The 26,340-nt window shown below is 54.8% G+C and overlaps 4 protein-coding genes across 24 annotated transcripts in view; 1 reads left to right on the forward strand and 3 right to left on the reverse strand.

The window, feature by feature from the left end:
- Nucleotides 1-53: 53 nt before the first annotated feature.
- On the forward strand, nucleotides 54-23,666 carry PAF1 (PAF1 homolog, Paf1/RNA polymerase II complex component). Of its 7 annotated transcripts, none has more exons than XM_055251407.2 (15): nucleotides 54-263; nucleotides 18,340-18,661; nucleotides 19,169-19,198; nucleotides 19,297-19,389; nucleotides 19,705-19,826; nucleotides 19,920-19,986; nucleotides 20,085-20,186; nucleotides 20,270-20,375; nucleotides 20,453-20,521; nucleotides 20,603-20,706; nucleotides 20,792-20,908; nucleotides 21,001-21,129; nucleotides 22,706-22,811; nucleotides 22,933-23,023; nucleotides 23,102-23,666. In XM_055251407.2, the coding sequence occupies exons 2-15, from the start codon at nucleotides 18,615-18,617 to the stop codon at nucleotides 23,518-23,520; spliced, it is 1,602 nt and encodes a 533-aa protein (XP_055107382.1). In that variant the 5' UTR covers nucleotides 54-263; nucleotides 18,340-18,614; the 3' UTR covers nucleotides 23,521-23,666. The 7 variants fall into 7 exon arrangements, with proteins under 7 accessions (XP_055107382.1, XP_063477261.1, XP_063477262.1 ...); XM_063621191.1 differs by lacking the exon at nucleotides 54-263 and adding an exon at nucleotides 2,581-2,816 and having other exon boundaries at nucleotides 18,255-18,661; XM_063621192.1 differs by lacking the exon at nucleotides 54-263 and adding an exon at nucleotides 2,581-2,816 and having other exon boundaries at nucleotides 18,290-18,661.
- On the reverse strand, nucleotides 375-2,988 carry ZFP36 (ZFP36 ring finger protein). The gene is made up of 2 exons (XM_055251411.2): nucleotides 2,848-2,988; nucleotides 375-2,040 (listed from the first exon to the last, which is right to left on the reverse strand). The coding sequence occupies exons 1-2, from the start codon at nucleotides 2,887-2,889 to the stop codon at nucleotides 1,084-1,086; spliced, it is 999 nt and encodes a 332-aa protein (XP_055107386.1). The 5' UTR covers nucleotides 2,890-2,988; the 3' UTR covers nucleotides 375-1,083.
- On the reverse strand, nucleotides 9,171-18,283 carry MED29 (mediator complex subunit 29). Of its 2 annotated transcripts, none has more exons than XM_055251413.2 (4): nucleotides 17,845-18,283; nucleotides 16,955-17,013; nucleotides 15,853-15,937; nucleotides 9,171-12,494 (listed from the first exon to the last, which is right to left on the reverse strand). In XM_055251413.2, the coding sequence occupies exons 1-4, from the start codon at nucleotides 18,121-18,123 to the stop codon at nucleotides 12,264-12,266; spliced, it is 654 nt and encodes a 217-aa protein (XP_055107388.1). In that variant the 5' UTR covers nucleotides 18,124-18,283; the 3' UTR covers nucleotides 9,171-12,263. The 2 variants fall into 2 exon arrangements, with proteins under 2 accessions (XP_055107388.1, XP_055107387.1); XM_055251412.2 differs by having other exon boundaries at nucleotides 9,171-12,564.
- SAMD4B (sterile alpha motif domain containing 4B) overlaps nucleotides 18,754-26,340 on the reverse strand; it is a 48,997-nt gene continuing 41,410 nt past the window's right edge. For 5 of the 14 annotated variants that reach the window (XM_055251262.2, XM_055251264.2, XM_055251261.2 and 2 more), the window contains 2 exons: nucleotides 26,224-26,307; nucleotides 18,754-18,952 (listed from right to left, as the gene is read on the reverse strand). In XM_055251262.2, coding sequence (XP_055107237.2) covers nucleotides 18,879-18,952; nucleotides 26,224-26,307 — 158 coding nt within the window. In that variant the 3' untranslated portion in view covers nucleotides 18,754-18,878. Of the gene's footprint in view, nucleotides 18,953-25,339; nucleotides 26,308-26,340 lie in introns of those variants that run through there. The other 9 variants (XM_055251268.2, XM_055251267.2, XM_055251266.2 and 6 more) reach the window with 3 other exon arrangements.

Genomic DNA, 26,340 nt, shown 5'->3' on the forward strand with positions numbered 1-26,340 from the left:
CCGCCCCCGCTCGCTCTGGGCGCGCGCCCCAGCACATTCCGTCCTCCCCACCCGGCCCCTCCCGCCTCCCGCGGCCCCGTGGGGACGGAAACATCCCGTCCCCGACCGCACCCGCCCGAGAGCTGGGTCAAGGAGCCCGGCAGGACAGAAGCGCGGCGCCCCCGACGCCCGGGAACTCGCTCCCCCGGTTCCCATCTGGTGACCTCACCTGGTCCCACCCTTTCAGGTGAACGGCCAGGCCCGGTGACGTCACTTCCTGCCAGGTAAGTGCCGCTGGGCTCGGAGAAGCCGAGTTGACTGCACCCAGCTTCCAAAAAGTCACCCCCTCCCTCCCCATTCCTGTCCCTAGACCGCGAAGAAGCCAGGATCCCAGCTTACACTCAGATTGTTTATTTAAAAATGCTCAAAAACACAAAAATAGACTTTTAAGGTAACAATATATATTACTAAATATATTATAGTCTACTTATAATTATACCGTCGTTTGCAATTATTACAAAAAAAGAGGAAGAAAAATACAAGGGAAGCAGACGACCCAATATATATAAATACTATAAAATCATATTAGAATAAATAAAGTCGTCATAAATAAAGGGCCCATTGATTTATGGGTGGGTTTGGCAACGGCTTTGGCTACTTGCTTTTGGAGGGTAATTTGAGCACCAGGATTCCCCTTCAGGAGAGGTTCCAGTTACCAGGAGACACTGGAACCTCAGATCTATAAAAACTGGAGGGGCAGTGAAGGCCTATTATTCACAGCACATAAGATTCTAGGAGACAGACTTGGGGCAGGGAAGGAGTGGGGGAGAGGGTTCATTGCCTCCCTTAAATATGCTACATTTTTTTTTTCCCCAAGAACCTCAGAAGACACTCCATCCCCCACCATCATGAATACTGAGCTTGCACACTTGGGGACCTGCCCCAGCGTGAGGTCAGGGGAGTGGGTTAATGCATTCTGGAAAAGGGGGTTACTTGATTACTGTCCCCCAAGTCCCCACAGCCCTGGGGTCCATGCAGAGACCACAGTGCAAGAGACGTGGCTCCCCGCTGAGATCCAGCTGATCTGACCGGGCAGTCACTTTGTCACTCAGAAACGGAGATGCGATTGAAGATGGGCAGTCGCCGGGGGGCTGCCACGGGCTGGGGTGGTGCAAAAACTCCTGCCTCGAAGACGGGGGAGTCAGAGCCCCCCAGGCTGCTGCCACTGCTGGCATATTCATCAGGGTCGGATCCCAGGGACTGTACAGAGGGGGTCCGAACCAGGCCACCCAAGGGCCCCCAGACGCTGATAGGAGTGGCCCTTCGGCAGGAGGGGCAACAGACTGGGGTGGGGTCTCTTCGAGCCACCGGGGTACCAGGGGCAGCAGAGAAGGCAGAGGGTGACAGTGGAAGGTCCCCAGGTGGTGGTGGGGAGCTGGAGGGCGAGAAGGAGCTGGAGGACAGGGAAGGGCCGGCCAGGCCTGGTGGTGGTGGTGAGGTCCGGCGGCCAGAGGGCAGGCCGGAGAAGCTGATGCTCTGGCGAAGCACAGGAGGGTGGCCCGGGGCCGCCAGGTCTTCGCTGGGGTTGTGGATGAAGTGGCAGCGAGAGCCGTAGGGGCAGCGGCCCTGGAGGTAGAACTTGTGGCAGAGTTCCGTCTTGTACTTGGGGTGGCGATTGGCCTGGCGCAGCTCGCCCAGGCCATGGGCAAACTGGCACTTGGCCCCGTAGCGGCAGCGCCCACTCTCTGAGAAGGTCCGACATAGCTCAGTCTTGTAGCGCGAGGGGGTGGTGGAGGTCGCAGTGGGCGAAGTGGGTGAGGGTGACAGCTCGGGGCCCAGGCGGGGAGCCAGCGGTGCGAAGCCAGGGGGTGGGGGCACCCAGCCACAGCTGCGGCCCTCCACTAGGCTGGTGGAGCGGCCAGGCAGGCGGGAGGTGACCCCAGACGGGCTGGAGTCGGAGGGGCTCAGGCTCCAGAGGCCGGAGGAGCCCCAGCCTGGGCTGGACTCAGTCCCTCCATGGTCGGATGGCACGGGCACGTCAGGGCTCAGCGACAGGAGGCTCTGCGGAAATGGGTCGGTTAAGGCACCTGAAAATGCAGGGCGACGCCCCACCCCAGCTGCAGGGAACTAGAGCTTGCCAGGCCAGTTTGTGGGCTCCCCGCCTGAGCCCCACCCGCCCGCAGAAACCCCTGGGTTCCGGATGCCAGGAACCCAGATTTGGAGGTTCTGAGTTTACCCACGACCAAGGCTTTATCCCGAGGGACCCAGGAATCCCGGCTTCCCCGGCTGGACCAAGAGGGGGCCCCCGAAGTCAGGGCGCACCACTCTTTCCCAATTTTGGGTCTCGTCCTCCCCGGATATGACCCACGCGTCGGGATCTCCAGTTTCACAACTGGAGGAACCAGGCAAAGTTGACCCGGGAGTCCGGATTGCTTCGGTTTTAGGGTTCTCAGAGAATTACGGTCAGGGACTGGAGAAACAGAAGTCGGATCCCCCCACCCTGAGACTTCAACCCCACAGACGCCTCCGCGCAAAACCACGCCCTCAGCAACGACTAGGGGTGAGCCAGGTATGGGGGCCACTTCCGCCTCCAGGCAGCCTAGGTCTGAGAAAAGTTCTCCGACTTTCCACTTGCACGGGACGCCCCACCCATGTTTGAGCGAAGAGCCGGGTGTCGCGGGCTCCATTTTCACCTCCAAATCACCAAGCTGGTCTGAGCGGGAGGCAGGGGCCCCAGGCTGGACGGCGCGGCGCTAGGGAGCCCCAGTTGGAGAAGGGAGGCAAGCGTCCCTGGCTGGAGTTTGCGGCGCTAGAGAGCTGGGAAGTCAGGCATGCAGGTACCGGGGATGCCGTGCGGCGGGGACTCACCTCGTAGATGGCAGTGAGATCCATGGTGTAGCGGTTGGCCATAAGGGGGATCGGCCGAGAGTGGGAGCGCTGAAGTCAGGCTGAGGCTGGCACCGAGAGCCGGCTACTTATAGGGAAAGCAAGCACGGGGCGGGGCCGGGGCCGGGGGCGGGGCAGGAGGGGCGCTTCCCGGACGCGCGCCCCCGGCGCAGCCCGGCTGGCCCTGGACTGGTTCCCTTCCGCCCGGCCCTGGGCCAGGACGCGCCTGAGCTTGGCCGGTGGACAGCCGCGACCGGGCGGGGAGTGCGTGGGGAAGGGGTGGGGGTGCGGATGGGGGGACGCCTGCCCAGTTTTCAAAGCTGGAGACTGAGGCTTGTAGAAGGAAACTGGGGCAGAGGTGGGGGCAGGGCCCCAGGGGCAATTGACAAGAGCAGAAGCCCGATGGGGGTGCGCGTGCGACACAGACGGACGGGGGCGGGGAGAGACGCAGAGGGGTACAGACAGACAGGCAGACAGGCCGAGGGAAAAATATCGAGAGAAACACACACACCGAGAGACATACAGAGAGAGATAGGGTGAGGAAGGGAGGGAAGATGGGGAGACAGAGACAGTCCCAGAGACAGATGCAGAGGGAGAAGAGAGTTGGGAGGATCACAAAAAGAAACAGAAAGGGGTTGAGCGCAGTGGCTCACGCCTGTGATCCCAGCACTTTTTGTGTTTTTCTTTCTTTTCTTTTTTTTTTTGAAAGACGGGGTTTCTCTATGTTGCCCAGGCTAATCTCCAGCTCTGGGGCTCAAGCGATCCTCCCACCTCCGCCTCCTAAAGAGCTGGAATTACAGGTGTGAGCCACCAAGCCCGGCCAATCCCAGTACTTTCAGAGGGTGAGGCAGGTGGATTCCTGAGATCAGGAGTTCAAGATCAGCCTGGGCAACAGTGAGATCCCATCTCTACAAAAAATACTATTTAAAAACACTAAAAATAAAAAGAAACTGGACAAAAAGGAGAAAGACTGTGAGAAACAAGCACTTACGGAAAGAAATCTGCAGAGCAAAGGCCAAGAAAGAGCCAGCAGGCCTTGGAGGGGAATTCTCTGAGAACTGCTTCTCTTGTGTGGTCTCACTCCTCAACAGCCCAGACAGATAAGGAGACCTGGACTGCTCTCCCTCTCCCCACTTGCTGGGGTTGGGTGGGTGAGTGAGTGAGTTGGGGTCCAGGATACCTGGCAAGGCTGAAAAGGGGCCTCCTTTCCCAATTCACAGGGCGGCTCTAGCCCCCTCACCCTCAGGCAGATGATCTCTTCTAGGCTGAGTTAAGGAGAACTCACCTGGGCTGAGTTCTAAGTACTTTACGCACATTAATCCTAATGCCAGGTGGTATGCCCATTTAAGGTAGGAGGAAACCAAAGTGAAGTTACTCTCCTGCCCGGCTCACACCTGTAATCCTGGCACTTTGGGCGCCCAAGGCAGGTGGATCACTAGAGCTTGGAGTTTGAGACTAGCCTGGGCAACGTGGCGAATCCCCGTTTCTACAAAAAATACAAAAATTAGCTGGGTGTGGTGGCGCACACCCTGTGGTCCCGCTACTGGGGAGCGGGGAGGGAGCAGGCTGGGGTGGGAGACTCGCTTGAACCCAGGAGGCAGAGGTTGCAATGACCGAGATCGGGCCACTGCACTCCAGCCTGGGCCACAGAGTGAGACTCCCTCTCAGGGGGAAAAATAAAGTTACTCTTCTAGTTCGAGCTAGCAAATGGCAGAGGCCTCATACTAGGGTCTGAAATTATGTCGAGGTTTGCCCTCTGGGAAAACTCAAGATTGGCAAGGTGGAGGTCTTTCACTATAATGGATGGTTGCATTGATTGAAAGCTGTTTTAAGCTTTCAAAAAAAAAAAAAGGTCATCCTCAGTTGATGGCTGGATGGGTCTCTTATAGTGGGGTGTGCCTTCAGACTACATTTTCCTTTTTTTTTTTGAGACAGAGTCTCGCTCTGTCGCCCAGGCTGGAGTGCAGTGGCACAATCTCAGCTCACTGCAAGCTCTGCCTCCCGGGTTCACGCATTCTCCTGCCTCAGCCTCCCAAGTAGCTGGGACTACAGGCGCCCGCCACCACACCCGGCTAATTTTTTGTATTTTTAGTAGAGATGGGGTTTCACCGTGTTAGCCAGGATGGTCTCGATCTCCTGACCTCGTGATCAGCCCGCCTCGGCCTCCCAAAGTGCCGGGATTACAGGTGTGAGCCACCAAGCCGGCCCGGCCTCCTTTTTTTTTTTTTTTTTTTTTGAGATGGAGTTTCGTTTTTGTTGCCCAGGCTGGAGTGCAATGGCGCGGTCTCAGCTCACTGCAACCTCTGCCTCCCAGGTTCACGTGATTCTCCTGCCTCAGCCTCCCGAGTAGCTGGGATTACAGGTGCCCACCACCACGCCCAGCTAATTTTTGTATTTTTAGTAGAGACAGGGGTTTCACCATGTTAGTCAGGCTAGTCGCGAACTCCTGACCTCAGGTGATCCACCTGCCTCGGCCTCTTAAAGTGCTGGGACTACAGGTGTGAGCCACCGCACCCGGCCCAGACTACGTTTTCAAGGATCATTCCCCACACAGGCACATCTTTTGTTATCAAAGGGTCGCCCTAAGTGAAAACCCTCTTAAGATCTGGGAAGACTATTTATTTTGTAAGGGGTGCTGGAGAGCTGGATGCCCTGAGTGAAAATGTGGGGGTAGAAATCATTGCCACAGTGCATAATTATAATGGTGGAAAGTTCATTCTTGCAGGCTGCGGGCTTGTATTAAGGTGGGGAGATTCTGCCAGGCTCCACGTCGACCTGCTTCGTCCGAGAGCGGCGTGGGGGAATCCCTGGTGCGGCGCTTGCTGAGGGGCCTTCCCGGGCCGGTCTCGTGAGCTGGGCGGGCCGCGGGCGGCTCTGGCACGGTTGTGGCCTCCTGCTCGCCCGTGACTCACTCGCAAGGGGCGGGGGAGTTGGGGCTTCCTGGAAGCCGTGACGAGGAGGTTCAGCCCGGACACTCGGGTTCCTCTCCTGTAACCAGGGCTCCCGTCTCCTGTAAACAGAGCCTTGAGGACAACGGGGAAAAAGGGGGGAGGAGGGGGACCTGGGACCCGCCTCTAGGCCGAGCTCCAAATCCTTACGCAGCTTATAGGATTGAGGCGGGGAAAGGGGGGTGGGGGGCATCCTTGGGTTCGCGGAGCCCGGCTCAGCTCGGGCTGCGATCAATCCTGGAGGAGGGATTCCAGTTTCTACTCCCTGGAGACCGGGAGCATTTCCCATCCCTGAGTCAGGCTGTCCCCCTCCTCTCTCCCATCTGCTGAGTCATCGGCCCTAAGAGTCAGGACTTTTGGGATAGGGCCACTGTCAAAGGAGGGGGATGCTTTGCTCGCAGAAGGACTGGTCCTCCACTTCCCCAAACCCACAGACGTGGGGGACCCAGGAGCCAAGGCCTCAGTCCCTCCTCCCTCACAGTAACCCAGGGGCCTGGGTCCCCAGCCCCTCCTCCCTCAGACCCAGGAGTCCAGGCCCCCAGCACCCTCTCCCTCGGATCCAGGGGTCCAGGCCTCCAGCCCCTCCTCCCTCGGAACCAGGGGTCTCGGCCCCCAGCTCCTCCTCCCTCAGATCCAGGGGACCAGGCCCCTAACTCCGCCTCCTTCAGACCTGGGAGACTCCCAACCCCTCCTCCCTCAGACCGAGGGGTCCAGGCCTCCGGCCCCTCCTCCCTCAGATCCTCAGGTCCCCCGAGACCCCAGCCCCTCCTCCCTCAGACCCAGGGGTCCAGGCCCCAACCCCTCCTCCCCCAGACCCGGGAGACCCCCAGCCCGTCCTCCCTCAGATCCAGGAGACCAGGCCCTCAGCCCTCCCCTCAGGTCTCAGGCGTCCCAGGCCAGGAGGAAGTTCACGGCAGGACTCCTCCCTGCTCCCCACGTAGCCAGCGGGAAAATCCGCGGCCCCAGCGGCGGCCGGGAATCCCCTCTGGAATGACGGTGGGGAAGGGGATGGCCGGGGTCCCCCCGCGGGGCGCTGGGGCCAGTCCTGGGCGGGCGAGGAGAGAAGGAAAGGGGCGGAAACCAGAGAGGCTAAAAATACAGCCAACACTTCCGGCCTAGGGGGAGGGGAGCGGAGAGCAGAGTTTCCAGAAAAACAAGCCGGGACGGGAAACGGGGGGGTGTGAGAGCCGGCTGAGTGCGCGGGCGAGCTGAGGACCGTGTACCCGCGGCACGTGTGCTCGCGCCGTGTGTGCGCCTGGCGTGATTGCCTGGGCCTGAGCGGGCGTGGCCAAGAGCGGGCTGGCCGTGTGTACCCTGGCCTGCGACTGCGTGGGCGGCGGGCCTGGGCTAGCCGGCATGTGTACCCAGTTGTGTGAACAGTATGTGTGCTTGCGGGTGCAAAGGTGTGCGCCTTGGCATCTGGGGTTGCGAGATCCTGTGTGCCTGGGTATGCAGTGGGGGAAGGTGAGGGACACGAGTGTGCCCAGTTTCCTGTGAGAAGGCTGTATGCATACAATCCCACATGACTTGGCTGTGTGAATCAGTGTGTGAAGCCGCCTGTGTGATCGACTGTATCGTGTGTACTTTGGCCATCTCTGGGTGTGGGGTGGATGCTCTGTTGTAACTGTACTGCAATTTGTCTTTGAGGCGGCATTTTTAAGAACATGAGATTTTCATCCCCATCTGCATATCTGTGCGTAGCTCTGAGCCACTGTGGGATCTGCAGTGACTAAGTGTGTGTAACTCCGGGCAGGTGCCTGGGTGAGGGAATGACTCTGCCCTCCCCTGTGACTGAGGCTCTGTGCACACACAACTTTGTGTATGTTGCTTTGAGACAGGGTCTCGCTCCGTTGCCCAGGCTGGAGTGCAGCGGCACAATCTCGGCTCACTGCAGCCTCGACCTCCCGGGCTGAATCGATCCTTCCACTTAAGCCTCCCAGGTAGCTGGTACTACAGGCACGTGCCACCACACCCAGCACACACATTTGAAGCTGTGTCAGCATCTGTGACTGCAGCTGTGGCCGTGTGTGGCTCAGTGTGTGTAGTCCCTGGGTGTGCAAATAGTGTTCACATATGTCCACGTCCTTTGTCGTGGGTGTCTAAGACTGCATGTGCAGATCACAGTAGGCTGGCGTCTGAATGCGGTTCCTGTGGCCCGAGTCACAAGGCAGTGAAACCGATGAACTTTGGTTTCTGACGTCTACAGCCCGCGTGATGGGGAGAGTAGCTGGCAAGCTCCCCCCTCCATGTCACCGTTCTTGTGTCGGCCTCTGTGGGCAGAGCAGACGTGCAGACATGAGCACCTGAGAAGCTGGGGCAGCGCCAATGAGGCTGCTTCTGATAGTGCTGGGCTAAGGACAGGGCTGAGTCAGCCTGTGATGGGCAAAGTCTGCGATGGGGTGAGAGATAGCTTATCGGGTTAAGTGGTGGTTAAAGGGTTGTTTGTGTATTCCTGTGGCTGGGTTGCTCTCTGAAAGTATCTGTTTGTGGAACTGTCAATGGGATGGGGTCCCTGGAGGCACCATGAGTGTAGGATGGTGGGTTAGCTCTGCAGTGGGGCAGGCATGCTGTGTGCTGGAGTCCCCACGGTCTGTTTTGTGGTGGCTGTGCGCCTCACATACACCCCCTCCCTGGAGCATGCAGTGTGCACCAGACTGTGTAATCTCCCTCTGGGTTTAGTTATCTAGCAAAGCCAAGTCCTCACCAAGGCCCTCTGTGACCTGTCTGGATTTTCTCTCCTATCCCTGCTCCCTCATTGTGCCCAAGCCTCCTTTTTATGTGTTCCATAAACCCCAGCACATTCCTATCCCAGGTCCCTGGCACTTGCAGTTCCCTCTGTCTGGAGCACTCTTGCCTGGATGTGTGGATGTCCCCAAGCTTATTCCCTCTCCTTCAGGGCTGCTCTAATATCACCTTCTCAGTGAGGTCTTCCTTGACCTCTGTCAAGGATTTAAAAAAAAAATTAAACAAAAGGCCCACTGCGGTGGCTCGTACCTGTGCCTGTAATCCCAGCACTTTGGGAGACCGAGGCGGGCAGATCACTTGAGGTCAGAAGCTCAAGACCAGCCTGGCCAACATGGTGAAACCCCGTCTCTACTAAAAATACAAAGATTAGCCGGGTGTGGTGATGCACGCCTGTAATCCCAGCTAGTTGGGAGGCTGAGGCAGGAGAATCACGTGAGCCCAGGAGGCGGAGGTTGCAGTGAGCTGAGATGGCGTCACTGCACTCCAGCCTGGGCGACAGAGTGAGACTGGTCTCAAACATATATAAACAAGAATAAGAAAACCCTTGTCATCTATTTAATAATAAATACATGGAACATATATAAACCATAATGAATGCTCACGAAACCACAATCCAATTTAAGTTCTCAAACTTTTAATGTTTTTCAATAAAGTAACACAATTCTCCATATGCAGATGTTACATTTCATGTGTTAGATTTGCTCCTAAGTGTGATTTTTTAAATTATACATTTCCACTTTTTCATCTTCAACTTAATTACACTTAAAAAAATGAGTATTTTGCTTGTGTAAACACCTCCACTTCTTTTTTTAAAAAAACAGGGTCTCCGTCAACCAAGCTGGAGTGCAGTGGTGCGATCACAGCTCACTGCAGCTTCGACCTCTCAAGCTCAAGGCATCCTCCCACCTCTTAACCTGGGCACGCACCACCACACCTGGCTAATTTTTGAATTTTTTGCAGATAAGGGCTTTTGCTATGTTGCCCGGACTGGTCTTGAATTCCTGGGCTCAAGCCATCCGCCTGCCTGCACCTCCCAAAGTGATGGGATTACGGGTCTGGGCCACTGTGCCTGGCCCCAACATCTCCACTTCTGATCTCATTTTTCTGTTTTCTCACCATCTATTTTACTTTTGTCACATTTACTGTCTCTCACTAGAATATCAGCTCCACAAATACAGGCCTTGGGCACAAGATACCCAATGTGTTTGCTGAGTGCAACTTCGTGGTGCCCACCTCCACCCTGTGCCTGGTAAATGTGCATCCATTACCTTGCCACCCACTGAGTGCCTCTGTGGCCTCCCTGGGTGTGGTTTTAAGCATTGGTAGGCCCTGTATCATGGGTGCTGGGCTATCAGGCCCCCCACCTGTGTGTGATGTTGACACCACCTGGGAGGGCCGGCAGTCCCTCAGTCTTGGGTGCGTGCTCACGGACCGAAATCACCACTGCTGGTGGGCTCTGTTGGGGAAAGGGTTAGTTTTCAGTTGTATGCAAGATTAATTGCATCATGCTGGGTGGGACTATGACTATGTTATCGTACTCATTTGGAGATTAAGTGTGGTTAAGGAGATGGTGAGGGTGCCCAGATGACAAGGAGTAGATGGTCAGTTTATTTTTTTGAGACAGAGTCTTGCCCTGTCGCCCAGGCTGGAGTGCAATGGTGCGATCTTGGCTCAGTGCAACCTCTGCCTCCCAGGTTCAAATGATTCTCTTGCCTCAGCCTCCCGAGTAGCTGGGACTACAGGCTCGTGCCACCACACCCGGCTAATTTTTTGTATTTTTAGTAGAGTCGGGATTTCTTTTTTTTTTTTTTTTTTTTTTTGAGACAGAGTCTCGCTCTGTTGCCCAGGCTGGAGTGCAGTGGCGCAATCTCGGCTCACTGCAAGCTCCGCCTCCCAGGTTCATGCCATTCTCCTGCCTCAGCCTCTCGGAGTAGCTGAGACTACAGGCGCCCGCCACCACGCCCGGCTAATTTTTTTTTGTATTTTTAGTAGAGACAGGGTTTCACCGTGGTCTCGATCTCCTGACCTCATGATCTGCCCGCCTCGGCCTCCCAAAGTGCTGGGATTACAAGCGTGAGCCACTGCGCCCGGCCTTAGAGTCGGGATTTCACCATGTTGGCCAGGCTGGTCTTGAACTCCTGACCTTGTGATCCGCCTGCCTCGGGCTCCCAAAGTGTTGGGATTACAGGCGAGAGCCACCGCCCCCGGCCCCGATGGTCAGTTTTATGTGTCAACTTGGACGGGCTACAGTCCCAGTTATTCAAACACTCATCTAGCTGTTGCCATGGAAGTGTTTTGTAGATGTGATTAAAGTCCATAATCAGTTGACTTTAGATAAGGGAGATTATCCTACAAAATCGGGGGATTGGGTAGAAAACTGATTCAGTTAGATAAATGGGCAAAACTGAGGCTTCCCTGAAGGAGAAATTCCTCCTAGGGACAGCGCTTCAGCCTTCCTTCTTGCCTTACATGCTCGGGCACTTCAAGGAAGAAAAAGGGGAGGAATTTCCTGGGACACACAGCTGGCCATTTCCCAGTTTTCCAGTGTGGGGACTTGGGCTCAGCGTGAATCACAGAGGCATCCATGGTCCTAGGGTTTCCTTGCAGACATGGGGTCCAGGACAGGAGGCCACTGAGTGGGAATGTGGGAACCATGGCACAGAAGATACTGGGTGGGGCAGTTCTCCAACTAGGCTGAGTCACTTGAGGCTTTCACACCCCAACATCTGAGCCTGGGCTAGTAGCTCCGCCCTGCACTTGCTCAGGCCTGAAGGCCGAGGCTGAGCTTCCTGAAGCTCCCAGAGAAGCAGGGAGTCTGAGGGGGCACTCCTTCCTTGAAGCCCCCTCCCCAGCGCCTGCTTCCCGGAGCTGGGGCTTAGGCGCCTGGGTTCTTCCCCAGGACTGATGATTCACCCCAGCTGGGGCCTTTTCACTTCTCCTTTGGGGCTAAAAATACTGGGACCCAGGCATCCAGCTGGGCCAGCCTTGCCACAGATTGCACAACGCCCCTCACTCAAGTTCCGCTGACGCAGGCTTGGGTGGGGGCCTGAGTTGCTCCCTGCTCAGACCTGTGGAGCTCAGAGCCTGGGCCCCTCCACTGCTCCTCTCCTAGGCCAAGGACCCTGGGGTCTGGGCTGACATGCGAGCCGCTGGGGGACTCTGGACTTGGCTGTGGCCCCTGGAAATGAAGTCCCTTCCCTTAGCCCCAGATAACCTAGGGGTGCTGGCCCCCTGCATAGACACAGAGTCCCATTTAGGAGCTGGGGATAGAAGACAGCTAAAGGGGACTAAGAGAGAGAGGCCAGAGTGAGAGACATAGGACCACGGGGAGAAACACATTAACAGGAGCAGAGAAACAAGGACAAAAAGAGACAGGATGAGAGAGACACAACTGTAATAGAGACACAGAGGAGTGGCACACAGAGACCACCTCCCAGCTGCAGACAGGAAGGACTGAGGGAGAGGGGACAGCCAGGGCTCCACACCCAGGCCAAGATGGGGGAGGGCCTGTGGAACAGAGAGGTCATCAACACACACAGTCCAAAGTCTACCCTAGACTAGGAGGGGGAGCAGGAAGAAGGGGCAGGGACGCAGGGGCCTGGCCTGCGAGCTCCCTGTTGGCCTCTGCTGCCCCCTGCTGGCTCCTGCTGCGGTGCTCAGGCAGGAAAAGAGGAGAGGCTGCTGTGTTTAGGCCCAGGAAGCTCTTCATTCCCTTTGCACACCACCCACCAACCACTGCCTGCCCCACTCCCTGTCCCCCACTTCACAGGGTGCCCCCAGGGCCAGCAGGTGGTGCGGGCGTCTTGCCCGTGACCTTGTTGGCACAGTCCAGCAGGGCGGTGTGAATGTCCTTGGCACAGGAAATCTGGGCTTTGATGACCGCCAGGTACTGTGGGTAGGGGAGGCTGTCAGGCTGCACTGCGTCGGGCTTGGTGGCTGTGGGCACCAGCGTTGGAGAGTGCTTGGCACTGTCACAACTCTGTGACAGGCACTCATGCGCCAGGCGCTGTGGACAGGCAGGCAAGGGGACAGCATCAGCTCCACCCCAGGTCATTCTACCCCACCCCAAGGGCCAGCTGGGGGTTGTCGCCTTGGCCTCTGGATTTCCCAGGTCTTGGAGTCAGAGGTTGGCCCTGCCAATCACTTGCTGGGGAACCTGGGGGCATGGCGGCTACTATTCTCTGAGCCTCAGTTTCCTCCTTTGGAAAACGGGTTTAATAACCACCTCTTCCTACCTCATAAGGTGAGAACAGTGAGAGCAGGTGTGTGAGACACAGGCACAGGTGCTGGCACACCGTTTAAAGTGCCAAGAAATGTTAGCTACTATCATTGTTACTGCCCTGGCTCCAGGCCTGGTGTTGGCAGTGGCATCTCGCCCCTGGTTTTCTGCCTGCGTCTCTGGCTGCTCTAGGTACTACTTTCTTTTTTTTTTTTTTTTTTTTTTTTGAGATGGAGTTTTGGTTTTGTTGCCCAGACTGGAGTGCAATGGCACGATCTCAGCTCACTGCAACCTCCGCCTCCCAGGTTCAAGTGATTCTCCTGCCTCAGCCTCCTGAGTAGCTGGGATTACAGGCACCCGCTACCACGCCCGGCTAATTTTTTTGTATTTTTAGCAGAGAAGTTTTCACCACATTGGTCATGCTGGTCTCAAACTCATGACCTCAGGTGACCCATCCGCCTCAGCCTCCCAAAGTGCTGGAATTACAGGCGTGAGCCACTGCGCCCGGCCTTTTTTTTTTTCCTTTTGAGACGGAATCTCGCTCTGTCGCCCAGGCTGGAGGGCAGTAGCATGATCTTGGCTCACTGCAACCTCTGCCTCCTGGGTTCAAGTGATTCTTCTGCCTCAGCCTCCAGAGGAGCTGGCACTTCAGCTGCATGCCACCAAGCCCAGCTAAATTTTGTATTTTTAGTAGAGACAGGATTTCACCATATTGGCCAGGCTGGTCCTGAACTCCTGACCTCATGATCTACCCGCCTTGGCCTCCCGAAGTGTTGGGATTACAGGCATGAGCCACTGCGCTCGGCCCCCTTTTTTTTTTTGGAGACAGAGTCTCGCTCTGTTACCCAGGCTGGAGTGCAGTGGCGCCATCTTGGTTCACTGCAACCTCCACCTCTCGGGTTCAACAGATTCAACAAATTTTTGTATTTTTAGTAGAGACGGGGTTTCATCGTGTTAGCCATGATGGTCTCCATCTCCTGACCTCATGATCCACCCGCCTCGGCCTCCCAAAGTGCTGGGATTACAGGAGTGAACCACCGGGCCCAGCGACAGTCCTCCATTCTAAACCAGAGTCCTGGGCCTCATCCTAGAAACTTTATCTCCTTCCAGCACACCAGTCTTGTGGCCCGCATGCAAAGCCCTGCACACGAAGCCTCTCAAGTTCCCCCAGTCTTCCCCATTTCCTCATGGCCCCGCCCTGGTGGAGCCCAGTCCAGGCGTCCTTGGATCCTGCCACGGCTGCGCCCTTGGGCTCCTGCCTCCAGTCTCGGCCCCTTGAACCCTCCCCTCATTTGCCAGCCAGAGGCATATTCCTAAAAAGCAGATAGGTCCATGTTCTTCCCTGCTTGAAACCCTCCATGCCTCCCCAGTGCCCTTAGGATTATATTCAAAATCCAACAAGCTCCTACGCCTACCACACTTCAGCCAGAATGAATTACTTGATGTTCCTAAAACAAACTTAAAGCAAATGTTATTCCCTCTGGTTGGAACACGGTTCTGACACTACCAAGCTTCTCAACCTCTCACTTTTCCTTCAAAACCCAGGCCAGGCCAGGCACAGTGGTCTGTAATCCCAGCACTTGGGAGGCTGAGGTGGGTCAATTGCTTGACCCCAGGAGTTGAAGACTGGCCTGGGCAACATGGCAAAACCCCATCTCTACAAAAAATACAAAAATTAGCCAGGCATGGCGGTGCATGCCTGTAGTCCCAGCTACTTGGGAGGCTGAGGTGGGAGGATCACTTCAGTCCAGGAAGTAGAGGCTGCAGTGAGCCGAGACTGTGCCACTGCAGTCCAGCCCGGGCGATAGAGTGAGACTCTGACTTGGAAAAAAAAAAAAAAAAAGCCGGGTGTGGTAGCTCACGCCTGTAATCCCAGCACTTTGGGAGGCTGAGGTGGGTGGATCACAAGGTCAAGAGATCAAGACCATCCTGGCCAACACGGTGAAACCCTGTCTCTACTAAAAATACAAAAATTTGCTGGGCTTGGTGGTGCGTGCCTGTAGTCTCAGCTACTCAGGAGGCTGAGGCAAGAGAATCGCTTGAACCTGGGAGGCCGAGGTTGCAGTCAGCTGAAATCGCGCCACTGCACTCTAGCCTGACGACGAGAGTGAGACTCCGTCTCAAAAAAAAAAAAAAAAAAGGCCGGGTGCAGTGGCTCATGCCTGTAATCCCAGCATTTTAGGAGACTGAGGCGGGTGGATCACTTGGGGCCAGGAGTTCAAGACCAGCCTGGCCAACATGGTGAAACCCATCTCTACTAAAAATACAAAAATTAGCCAGGCGTGGTAGTGTGCGCCTATAGTCCCAGTTACTTGGGAGGCTGAGGCACCAGAATCGCTTGAAACCGGGAGGAGGAGATTGCAGTGAGCCTAGATCGTGCCACTGCACTCCAGCCTGGGTGACGGTGAGACTGTCCTTCCCCCCGCACCGCCCCCCGCCAAAAAAACCAGTCCAAAATAATGATGATACTACAGTACACATTTGCCATATGCCTGGTAGCATGTTAAGTAGTTTACATGCATAATCTAAGTTTTCCTGGAAACTCCATTTTCCTAAGGAGGAACCCAGAGGTCAGAGGTAGAGATTGATGGTGCATCTGACTCCAGAGGCTGTATTCTTAGTCACTTACCCTCCTCTCAACTCCTGCCCCTCTTCTCTTCTTTGTTTCAGACTTGGTCACACGTGCTCTCTAGCAGTAGCCTTCCCTAAGCCACTCTCTGCCTATCCCCACCCTGGGCTTCCACACTGAGATTTCTCCATCCCAGCCCTGATCCCTCTGCCTGTGCCTCCTCAATCATAACTCTGACCACTCTGGCTTAGGCTTCTCCCATCACAGCACTGACCACTCTGAGCTGTCACTGTTCAGGGGTGTGCTTATTATTCCACTCAACTGAAAGCTCTGTGAGGGCAAGGATCAGAGCAACTGTGTGTCCTCAGTGTTGGTGGAAGCGCAGGTCTGGCCCACAGGAGGTCCCCAGTTGAGTGTGAGTTGACTGACTGACTGACTGAGGGTTTCTGAAGACCCCGGAGACTGGGACACGGCTGTCGTTACCATGTGTCCAGAAGGCTTCTTACCAGGCAGAGCTCCAACTGGTCACAGAGTGCGTAGAACTCTTCCAGGCACTTGTCAAAGCGCTGTATGGGTCCATCACTGCTCTTTCTACAGACAAGGAAAAAAGGATGTCTGAAGAACTGATTTCTAATCTCTGGGACACCAGTATCTACCCAACCAAGTGTCCATCAGGAAACCAGGTACGGGCCCAGGAGATCTGAAGTAGTGGCTGAAAACCGGAGGGGTTCAAAAAAAAAAAGAAAAGGAGGCTGGGCATGGTGGCTCACGCCTGTAATCCCAGCACTTTCGGAGTCCAAGGCGAGCAGATCACCTGAGGTCAGGAGTTCGAGACCAGCCTGGACATGGTGAAATTCCATCTCTACTAAAAATACAAAAATTAGCCAGATGTGCTGGCACACGCCTGTAGTCCCAGCTACTTGGGAGGCTGAGGTAGGAGAATCGTTTGAACACGGGAGGCAGAGGTTGCAGTGAGCCGAGACTGCACCACTGCACTCCAGCCTGGGCGACAGAGCGAGACTCTGTCTCAAAAAAAAAAGAAAAAAAAGAAAAGGAAAAGGCTGGGCGTGACGGTTCATGCCTGTCATCCCAGCACTTTGGGAGGCCAAGGTGGAAGGACTGTTTGAACCCAGGAATTTGAGACCAGCCTGGACAACATGGCAAGACCTTGTCTCTAAAAAATAACAACAAAAATAAAATAGGAGGAGTGATTCGTGAAGCTGAGGGGATGGCTAGAGGCCAGGAGTTTGAGACCAGCCTGGGCAACATAGCAAGACTCCGTCTCTATAACAAATCTTACAAATTAGCCAGGCATCTGTAGTCTGTAGCCATGTCTGTAGTCCTGGCTACTTGGGAGGCTGAGGCAAGAGGATCCCCTAACTCAGGTGTTCAAGGCTGCAATGAGCCAAGATCGTGCCACTGTAGTCCAGCCTGGGTGACAGAGGGAGACCCTGTCTCAAAAATAAATAAATAAATAAATAAATAAATAAATAAATAAATAAGTAAATGAATGTAGGAGGTGAGGTGGGCGGGGAGCAGGAGAAGGAAAGATGAATTTCAAAGACTGGGGAGGCAATAGAATATCCTGGGAAAGCGGGCTGCACTCACTGTCCATTGTCGATGTTAGTGTTCTGAATCAAGTTTTGGGCTGCAACCTTCATCAAGGTCTAGTCAAAACAAAAACAAAACACGTGGGAAATGGAAAAACAAAAGGGAATACCTCTGACAGATCTACACTCTTCCTTAAGATCAATCTCAGGTTTTCTTTTCAACTGACACCTTCCCTCCTGACTTTCCAGAGTAATATTCGTTTCCATTCCTATAGCTGTCACCACTCCATCCTCCCAGAGGCCCGCTCTCACCTGAGCTTCTCGCCAATAACCTAAGGGTCCTCCCTCACCTATCAATCAAGGGCAGAATCTCCGTATAAGCCAGTCCTCTCCTCAGGCTTTAACGACCAGAGCCCAGTTTCTCCTTTAAACAACCCCTCACTCAGGCTCCGGCCAGTGCCAGCCTCAACATCAGCGCTGATCCCATCTCTGCCGAGCTTCGCTTGGGTCTCGCAGAAAACAAGTTTTTTTTTTGTTTGTTTGTTTGTTTTGTTTTTTTTTTTTGATGGAGTCTCGCTCTGTTGCCCAGGCTGGAGTGCAATGGCACGATGTCGGCTCACTACAATCTCCGCCTCCTGGGTTCAAGCGATTCTCCTGCCTCAGCCTCCCAAGTAGCTGTAATTACAGGCGCGCGCCACCATGCCCGGCTAATTTTTGTATTTTTAGTAGAGAGGGGGTTTCACCAGGCTGGTCTTGAACTCCTGACCTCAACTGATCCGCCCGCCTCGGCCTCCCAAAGTGCTGGCAACACAGGCGTGCGCCAGCCAGGCCAAAACAGCGGGTTCTACTCCTCTTTCTGCTTAGCGCTCTCTCCTACTAACCTGGCCCTCGGCCTGCCCCTCTAGACTACCAAATCCAGTTTGCTTCTCGCTGCTTAAGGCCAATCACCTGTAGACTCTCCTTCAGCTGCGGGATGAGCATCTTATAACGCTGCACAGGATCGAAGTCCTGTTGCTGTTGCTGCAGGAGGCCGCTCTGGGCAGGGCCCACCAGTTGTGCTGGCGGTTGCGGCTGCTGCTGGGGACCCGGGCCGCCAGCCGAACTAGGACCCGATACACCAGCAGCTGAGGAAGCCGCTGAAGCTTGCTGCTGGGATGCAGCCATCTTCCTCGCATAGACCTCCGGAAATGCGTCACAACTGCGTCTCTCCCCGTTGCTTTTCAGCATCCCTATTTCTAGTCCCCGTTTGCTACTTAGTCCCGCCTCCCGGGCAATTAAGCCAATGGAGGGGAAGGCGGTGTGGTTACGTCACTCTCAAATCCGAGGTCCAGACTGAGGTATCTTTTCACCAATCACAGAAGCATCTCTCTCCCTCGCTCCGCCCTTCACCCAGACGCTCGCCAATCCGTGTGTGGTTCCGATCCGAACTTCATTTCCCCGAAGGCGTCGCGGCCTGAGGAGACCCGTTGGGTCCTCAGCGTCTTGGCGGCAGTTGGTGGAACCGGAGCTTCGAGTCCGTCCCCGGTGCTGCCTGCGCGTTCACCTGAGTCTCGCTGGAGATCTTCTCGCCCGCCCACCTCATCTCAACCCACTTTCCGCGGGGAGCGGCGCCAACCTGGGACTTCCTTGGATCAGGCGTCCCCTGAAGTCGGCACGCCCCTCCGCGTCCCCCTTCGGCCCCGCTAGGACCCCGTCCGGGCTGCCGTTGCCTCGTCGCCATGGCGCCCACCATCCAGACCCAGGCCCAGCGGGAGGATGGCCACAGGTAGGCGCCACGCTTTTCTGTTGCAGCAAGGCGGGGGATCGGGAGAGGGTTTCTGCTGAACAACGTCACCAGCCCCCAGGTCTGCCCGTGACGTCATGAAGCGCTCACCTTTGACGAAGGGTCGGGTTCCTTCTGAGATTCAGGTGTTCCCCTCCTCCTCGCCGTGCAGTTCAGGGATTAAGCTTTTGGAGACTCCCTCCAGAAGGGATCCCTCCAGTCAAGCGTTTGGAGACCACTCTTCCAAAGACGACTGAGTACATGGTTCTTTATTAAAGTACTTGAAGCCATCCCCTGCAAAAGGGATTGAGCACTTGGCCTTATTCATTACGGCTTTTGGGGGGCACTTCTTCCTAAATAAATTGAACATTTGTCTCCCTCCATTAAAGCATTTAGACACTCCCCCCCCCACCAAAAGAAACCAGCATTTGTCACCCCTCCTTCTACCTTTTTCATTCTCCTGTCAATCCCGTCCTCTCCACCTATCACTGTTTCTTTCTTCTCCACTAGGCCCAATTCCCACCGGACTCTGCCTGAGAGGTGAGCCCCACTGTGCTTTCCCAGGAGCGGTGGGGCAGTGGGGCTGGGAGCAGAGGTGGGGCAGCGGGGGCCCACTTTTGAGCCACTAATGTTCCTAGGTCTGGAGTGGTCTGCCGAGTCAAGTACTGCAATAGCCTCCCTGATATCCCCTTCGACCCCAAGTTCATCACCTACCCCTTCGACCAGAACAGGTGAGACTAAGGAATAGGAAAACTACTCAGGTATGAGTTCCTTGAAGGCAGGGACTGCTTGTCTCGTTGGCTGCTGTCTGCTCAGGGCCTAGCACAGTACCTACCCTAGCACATAGTAGTAGCTGCTCAATTGTTTGTTAATGAATGGAGCAAGCAGTGTCCAAGTCCCTTCCCACTGGGGAGCCAGCTTTCAGACTCCGCCGTGGGGGACACTTCATTCTAAGTTCCTCCCCAGAGAAGCTCCGCCTCTGGGAAGCAGGGCTGTGAGGGGTGAAGCTGGAATCCAGACACCACAATAGGTGTTTCCCCACCCAGGTTTGTCCAGTACAAAGCCACTTCCTTGGAGAAACAGCACAAACATGACCTCCTGACTGAGCCAGACCTGGGGGTCACCATCGATCTCATCAATCCTGACACCTACCGCATCGACCCCAATGGTGTGTGGGGAGACAGGGAGGGTCTGCTCTAGGTCAGCAAAGGCCCAGGCCTGGGCCTCCCTCATGGTCCTCCTGCCCCCTGCTCTCCTCTAGTTCTTCTAGATCCAGCTGATGAGAAACTTTTGGAAGAGGAGATTCAGGCCCCCACCAGCTCCAAGAGGTGAGCGGGTAGCAAATGGGTACTGGAGACTGGCTCAGGTGGGCCCTACAAGCAGGAGGGCGGTGGGGTCCTGAGGTACCTGATTTTTCCTACCCCAGATCCCAGCAGCACGCGAAGGTGGTGCCATGGATGCGAAAGACAGAGTACATCTCCACTGAGTTCAACCGTTACGGCATCTCCAATGAGAAGCCTGAGGTCAAGTAAGTTGCTAACAGGAAGAGAGGGAAGGTGGAGATATCAGGTGTGTCCAGTGGCCCCTAAGGGCCTTTTTCTTCATTCCTAGGATTGGGGTTTCTGTGAAGCAGCAGTTTACCGAGGAAGAAATATACAAAGACAGGGATAGCCAGATCACAGCCATTGAGAAGACTTTTGAGGATGCCCAGAAATCAGTAATTGAGGGACTGGGATGGGGAGAGGCAAGGGTGCGGCTGCAGAGCTCCTCCTCACCCTGTTTTTGTCCCACCAGATCTCCCAGCATTACAGCAAACCCCGAGTCACACCGGTGGAGGTCATGCCTGTCTTCCCAGACTTTAAGGTCAGGCCCAAGGTGGGAGGTAGAAAGGGACAGCCTATTTGTGCCTGTTCCCATCTAACCCCAGTGCCTCCATCTCCCTAGATGTGGATCAATCCATGTGCTCAGGTGATCTTTGACTCAGACCCAGCCCCCAAGGACACGAGTGGCGCAGCTGCGTTGGAGATGATGTCTCAGGCCATGATTAGGTAGGTGGTCCTGCTGTCCACCTTGGCCTGCTCCTTGCTGCCTCTTGTCCTCACACTTCATTGCTACTCCTTTTCCCCCAACCAGGGGCATGATGGATGAGGAAGGGAACCAGTTTGTGGCCTATTTCCTGCCTGTAGAAGAGACGCTGAAGAAACGAAAGCGGGACCAGGAGGAGGAGATGGACTATGCACCAGATGATGTGTGCGTGGGTTGGGGTTAAGTTTTGGGGATTGGGAAGTTTTGGGGATTGGGATAGGGAGGAAATGGGGCTGAACCTGTGCCCTCATCCTCAGGTATGACTACAAAATTGCTCGGGAGTACAACTGGAACGTGAAGAACAAAGCTAGCAAGGGCTATGAGGAAAACTACTTCTTCATCTTCCGAGAGGGTGACGGGGTTTACTACAATGAGTTGGAAACCAGGTACTCAGCACACTCCTATCTGATTAGCCTGGATATTTGCTTCTTAAGACCCTGGGGCATGCAAGAGCCACCTTGGAGGTCATTTGTACCTAAGAATTTGTCATATACATTGGTAAACAAGAGCAGCAGATGTCTGGTCACGCACATGAGCTGGACTTGGTTCTAAGAGGAGGAGCCAGAAAAAAATCTTTTTTTTTTTTTTTTTTTTTTTTTTTTTTGAGATGGAGTCTCACTCTGTTGCCCAGGCCAGAGTGCAGTGGTGTGATCTCAGCTCACTGCAACCTCTGCCTCCTGGGTTCAAGTGATTCTCCTGCCTCAGCCCCCTGAGTAGCTGGGATCACAGGTGTGTGCCAGCATGGCCAGCTAATTTGTTTTGTATTTTTAGTAGAGATGGGGTTTCACCATGTTGGCCAGGCTGGTCTTGAACTTCTGACCTCAGGTGATCTGCCTGCCTCGGCCCCCCAAAGTGCTGGGATTACAGGTGTGAGCCACCGCGCCCAGCCAGAAAGAAAATCTTAATGCAGGAGACATTTAGAGCTTTTGTGCAGGGTGGAAGGCCAAGTTTCCCAGTATTAGTAACAGACTTCATGTGAAAGTAAACATTGCCAAAGTATGGAGTAATATATAAAATTAGCATGAATGTTTTAAATGAAATGCTTAATACCCACGTTCAAAAATGTGACTCCAAAACTCTTCCCTTATGGCTCAAAGTTTACTGCTACGCTAGCACCTCTGGTGTAGAGTTGGGAAGTCTTGAGTTTCTGTTTAAAGCAGAGATGACAAGAACTGACTCCATAGGCCAGGCAGAAAATGTAAAAGAGCAGTGGCTGGTAGCATCTGAGTGACCTGGAGTTCTGGGCAACCATGGAGGGCACTATTAACTTCCAGCCCACTGTTGCTATGCTGTGGGGCCAGAAATTCCTATCTTCCAGAAGCCCCAAATCCACATGATTTGACACCTCCTGGTTTCTCAAAGTGTTGGTAACTAATTCACATATACAGTAATGCACTGCATGTTTCAGTCAACAATGGACTGCTTATGGTGGTCCCTTAAGATAGAATACTGTATCTTTACTGTACCTTTTCTGTTTAGATACACAAATACTTACTATTGTGTTACAATTGCCTGCAGTATTCAGTAGTCACATGCTGTACAACTTTGTAGTCTAGCAGCAATAGGCTACACCATTACAGCCTAGGTATGTAGTAGGCTATACTATGTACGTTTGTATAAGTGTACTGTATGATGTTCACATGATATGTATCTCAGAATGTGTCCCTGTTAAATGGCCCATGCCCGTATTTATGTAAATACACCATATAACACACACACACACACACACACACACACACAGTGTAGGGCAACCAAACTGGTGCCATGGGAGCCATCCTTCCTTTCCCCTGCCCTCAATACCTTGAGCTTAGCTGCCCTTATTCAACCTGTATTTATTCCCATTTACTCTAAGTATTGATGGGGAACCAAGTCAGACCAGACCCCTCACTGGGGGGCGTGGGAGTGGGAGGTGTGTCTTTAACTGCATCTTCCACTTCTCTCCCCCAAATTCACCCCCTGCAGGGTCCGCCTTAGTAAGCGCCGGGCCAAGGCTGGGGTTCAGTCAGGCACCAACGCCCTGCTTGTGGTCAAACATCGGGACATGAATGAGAAGGAACTGGAAGCTCAGGTGACAAGCACCACTGGCCCAGGGCACCCATGGCAGGGAGGGTGGTGGTTGTAGGTGAGGAGGGGGACAAAAACCCAACAGAACACCCTCCTTCCCCTCATTCCAATCTTGCTGCTTCCAGGAGGCACGGAAGGCCCAGCTAGAAAACCACGAACCGGAGGAGGAAGAGGAAGAGGAGATGGAGACAGAAGAGAAAGAAGCTGGGGGCTCAGGTAAATCTGTACAGGCCAGACTCTGGGAGCCCTGGGAGGGTGGAAAAGTGGTTCTCATCGCTCTCCACTCCCTTCCAGATGAGGAGCAGGAGAAGGGCAGCAGCAGTGAGAAGGAGGGCAGTGAAGATGAGCGCTCGGGCAGCGAGAGTGAACGGGAGGAAGGTGACAGGGACGAGGCCAGTGACAAGAGTGGCAGTGGTGAGGACGAGAGCAGTGAGGATGAGGCCCGGGCTGCCCGTGACAAAGAGGAGATCTTTGGCAGTGATGCTGATTCTGAGGACGATGCCGACTCTGATGATGAGGACAGAGGACAGGCCCAAGGTGGCAGTGACAATGATTCGGACAGCGGCAGCAATGGGGGTGGCCAGCGGAGCCGAAGCCACAGCCGCAGCCGCAGCGCCAGTCCCTTCCCCAGTGGCAGCGAGCACTCGGCCCAGGAGGATGGTAGTGAAGCTGCAGCTTCTGATTCCAGTGAAGCTGATAGTGACAGTGACTGAGTCCCAGGGCATTCAGGGCTGGTTCAGACATCAGACATCATTATTGTGAGCAGGAAGGCACTTTTCTAGTGGTCTGTTTGTGAGCCTTTCACTTGTTTGTTCCCCACCCCCAAACCTTTGCTGTTAATAAAGTCAACTTCTCTTTACTTCCCCTCCCAGCCCCTATGATGTCATTCAGCCCAGCACATACCTCCCCCACCCCCAGGTGCTCAAGGATCTTGGCTTGAGGCTTAGAAACACAGGCCAGAGGCAGGGCCAATGGTTTCCCACAAAATGTAGCACAACGAAGGTCAGAATTCGTTTTTTTTTTTTTTTTTTTTTCCAAAATAAGCCCAGACCATTAAACAAGTGAAACTCCAACAAATAAAGTCTTCTCCAACAGCGAGAAAAACTGTACAGTTACTCAAAGCTGATTCTGCCAGTGGGGCCGGGGACAGAAGTGGGTAGGGAGGGCGAAATCATAGAGGAGGGCCTGGGGAGGGGGCTGGAGCGGGAGAGGGTCAGGGTCCTGCCCATCAGAGTGGGGCCGCCTGCGTCCTGCACACTCTGCTGTCAGGTGGGGTGGGGGGCAGCTCTTGCCTCCCTATGTGTGTGAGACGGTGTCCCTCACCACCTCCCAGTGCCAGGCACAGTCAGCTCACCCTGATGGAGAGTGAACAAGACAGGACAGGCTGGGGAGAGGGGAGGGTCCCATGAGAGGGACACCCTGCTGATTCCAAATGAGGTGGCCCGTCCATCCCACTTCCTGCAGCTAGTGGGAGGGGGACTGGAGAAGCCCTGGGAGATTGAGGGGATGAGCAAAGGCACAGAAACATGGAGGGCCGGGGTGGGGGACTTGCATAGGTTGATGAGTGTGCAAGAGGTACATAAATAAACCTGACACCCCACCCAGCCCGGCACTGGGAGAGGAAGTGGGGACCCAGAGCCAGGTTCCCAGGGCCACCCTACCCCCTGGCTTCTTCCCCCTCCCTGGACTCAGAGCAGAGGGAGGTCCACAGACCAGGAGGGTGGGGGTAAGAAGGTCTGGGGAATGGGGTGATAGTGCAGGGAGGGTGGTGGTTTTAAAATTTTTTTTTTTTTTGGTTTTTTTGTTTTTTTCCCAACATTTTGTATCTTTAATAACATACACAATGGTTACCAGCCATATTCATAACAAAAGTTATTCATAAAATGTATCTAAAAATAACATTTTTTTTCCTTTTCGGTGTGAAAAGCTTGAGAATGTCCCAGTGGGGAAGGTGGGTTGAGGGGGAGGAGGGCGTTGAAGAGGGAGACCCTGGCTTCCCCGCAGTCTGAACCCCCAAATCCCCTCCCTCCACCTGGGCCCCAACACAACCCCTCATTAGGAATAGGGACCAGACAGTCTGTCAGACTCTGGGGCTGGGACGAATCTCCGAGTTATGATATAGTGTTCCACTTAAGTGAGGTCATGACATAATGGGGGGAGGAGAAAGGCTGAAAGAAAAGGGAGGGGCTTAGGGAAAACCCAAAAACCAAACAATCCCCTTTCCCTTATTCCTGACTCCCAAGTCTCACCAACCAGACCTGGAAGCGGAGAAGGGTGTGTGTTCGTGGGGAAGGGGACGTTAAGGCAACAGACTTCCTGACCTCACTGGCCACCCTGGCTGCCCACCTCCAACCTCTTCATCTGGGGAGCCAGGGCTGGAGGAAAATGGGTTAGAGCTTGGGGGTCTGGAGGAGGGGGCTCTGCCCTCTCCCCTCATAAAGTTCAGGCTCCCCCTGCCACTGTCTTGGCTGAGAGAGAGACCTGGGAATTCTAAAAACGAGAGGAAATGATCAGAGAAAAACCGTTAAGAACTATATAAATATGTATCTTAAATAGGCCTAAGAAATTAATCATAGAGAACCTCTGGTGAACAGGGCCAGGGGAGGTGAGAGAGAGGAAGGTGGCTCCTGTCCTTGGAGAATGTGGGGAACGGTGAAGGGGAAGCAGCGAGAGGAGAGAGAGCTTCCTCTCCTTGCTCCCCTTCCTTCTCCCCAGCTCCTCTCAGTAACATTCTGGAGGGCAGGTTCTCTGCCCTTTGCGTCACCCCAAATGTCAAATGTTTCTGAGCAGGCTCCACAAGGTAGCGGTCAGTTTGTCTCTGGGGAGTCTGCTCCCTTGGGGAGAGGCAGGTGGTCAGCGGTCTGGAGGAGGCAGGGGAGGGATGGGACCAGGTGGGGATGAGGAAGGAAAGGAGAGAGGCAGGCAGTCTGTCCAGTCCCTGCCTCCTTTATCCTGGCTGCCCCCAACTCCCCAGGCCTCAGCAGAGATCCCTCGACGGGCCTGGGAGTGAGCAAGGCATGTGCCAATGTTAAACAAAAGTTAAGAGGGTGAGAGAGTAGAAAAATATTAGAATATATAGCTGAGCCAGCCCACCCTCTCGCTGTTGCGGAGAAGCCCGTTGGGGGTTGGCCCCCGCCCGCCGCCCAGGGAGCCTATGGGTGCGCTGGGCTGTGGGTCCCGTCAGATGGTGGAGGTTTTGTCTGTCCCATCTGTGGTAAGAAAGGGAGGAAGGGAGGAAGATCAGGAGCTGGAGGGAGGCCCAAGAAAAGGCACTCAGGTAGCCTGTCATCCCGGTCAGGCCCTCCCTGGAGTCTGGCCTCCCCTGGGGACCCCTCAGGATGACTCTGAGTTGCTCAGTTCAGAGGCAGAGATGCTGGGTAGGTGGGAGCTGGGTCAGGGAAAGAGGAAATGCTCACCACCCAAGGCGTGTTCTGTCATGCTCAGACACAGAGACTCCAGAGTGGGATTGATCTCCAGGTCAGGCCCAGGAACCGGGCAGTCTGGGTGGGAGAGAGGAGAATGGGGGTGGTAAG

This window comes from Symphalangus syndactylus, chromosome 17 (assembly GCF_028878055.3).
Source record: "Symphalangus syndactylus isolate Jambi chromosome 17, NHGRI_mSymSyn1-v2.1_pri, whole genome shotgun sequence".
Classification (NCBI taxonomy): Eukaryota; Metazoa; Chordata; class Mammalia; order Primates; family Hylobatidae; genus Symphalangus; species Symphalangus syndactylus.

Excerpts from the sequence above, each read along its gene's own strand:
- MED29 (XM_055251412.2), bottom strand. The coding sequence starts at position 18,123 with ATGCTGAAAAGCAACGGGGAGAGACGCAGTTGTGACGCATTTCCGGAG. Across the intron at positions 15,938-16,954 it reads ACTAACATCGACAATGGACA|AAAGAGCAGTGATGGACCCA; the intron begins GTGAGTGCAGCC and ends CCTTGTCTGTAG. Across the intron at positions 12,565-15,852 it reads ACCAGTTGGAGCTCTGCCTG|CGCCTGGCGCATGAGTGCCT; the intron begins GTAAGAAGCCTT and ends GCCTGTCCACAG.
- PAF1 (XM_055251407.2), top strand. The coding sequence starts at position 18,615 with ATGGCGCCCACCATCCAGACCCAGGCCCAGCGGGAGGATGGCCACAG. Across the intron at positions 19,199-19,296 it reads CACCGGACTCTGCCTGAGAG|GTCTGGAGTGGTCTGCCGAG; the intron begins GTGAGCCCCACT and ends TAATGTTCCTAG. Across the intron at positions 22,812-22,932 it reads AGAAGGAACTGGAAGCTCAG|GAGGCACGGAAGGCCCAGCT; the intron begins GTGACAAGCACC and ends TGCTGCTTCCAG.
- ZFP36 (XM_055251411.2), bottom strand. The coding sequence starts at position 2,889 with ATGGCCAACCGCTACACCATGGATCTCACTGCCATCTACGAG. Across the intron at positions 2,041-2,847 it reads ATCTCACTGCCATCTACGAG|AGCCTCCTGTCGCTGAGCCC; the intron begins GTGAGTCCCCGC and ends CCATTTCCGCAG.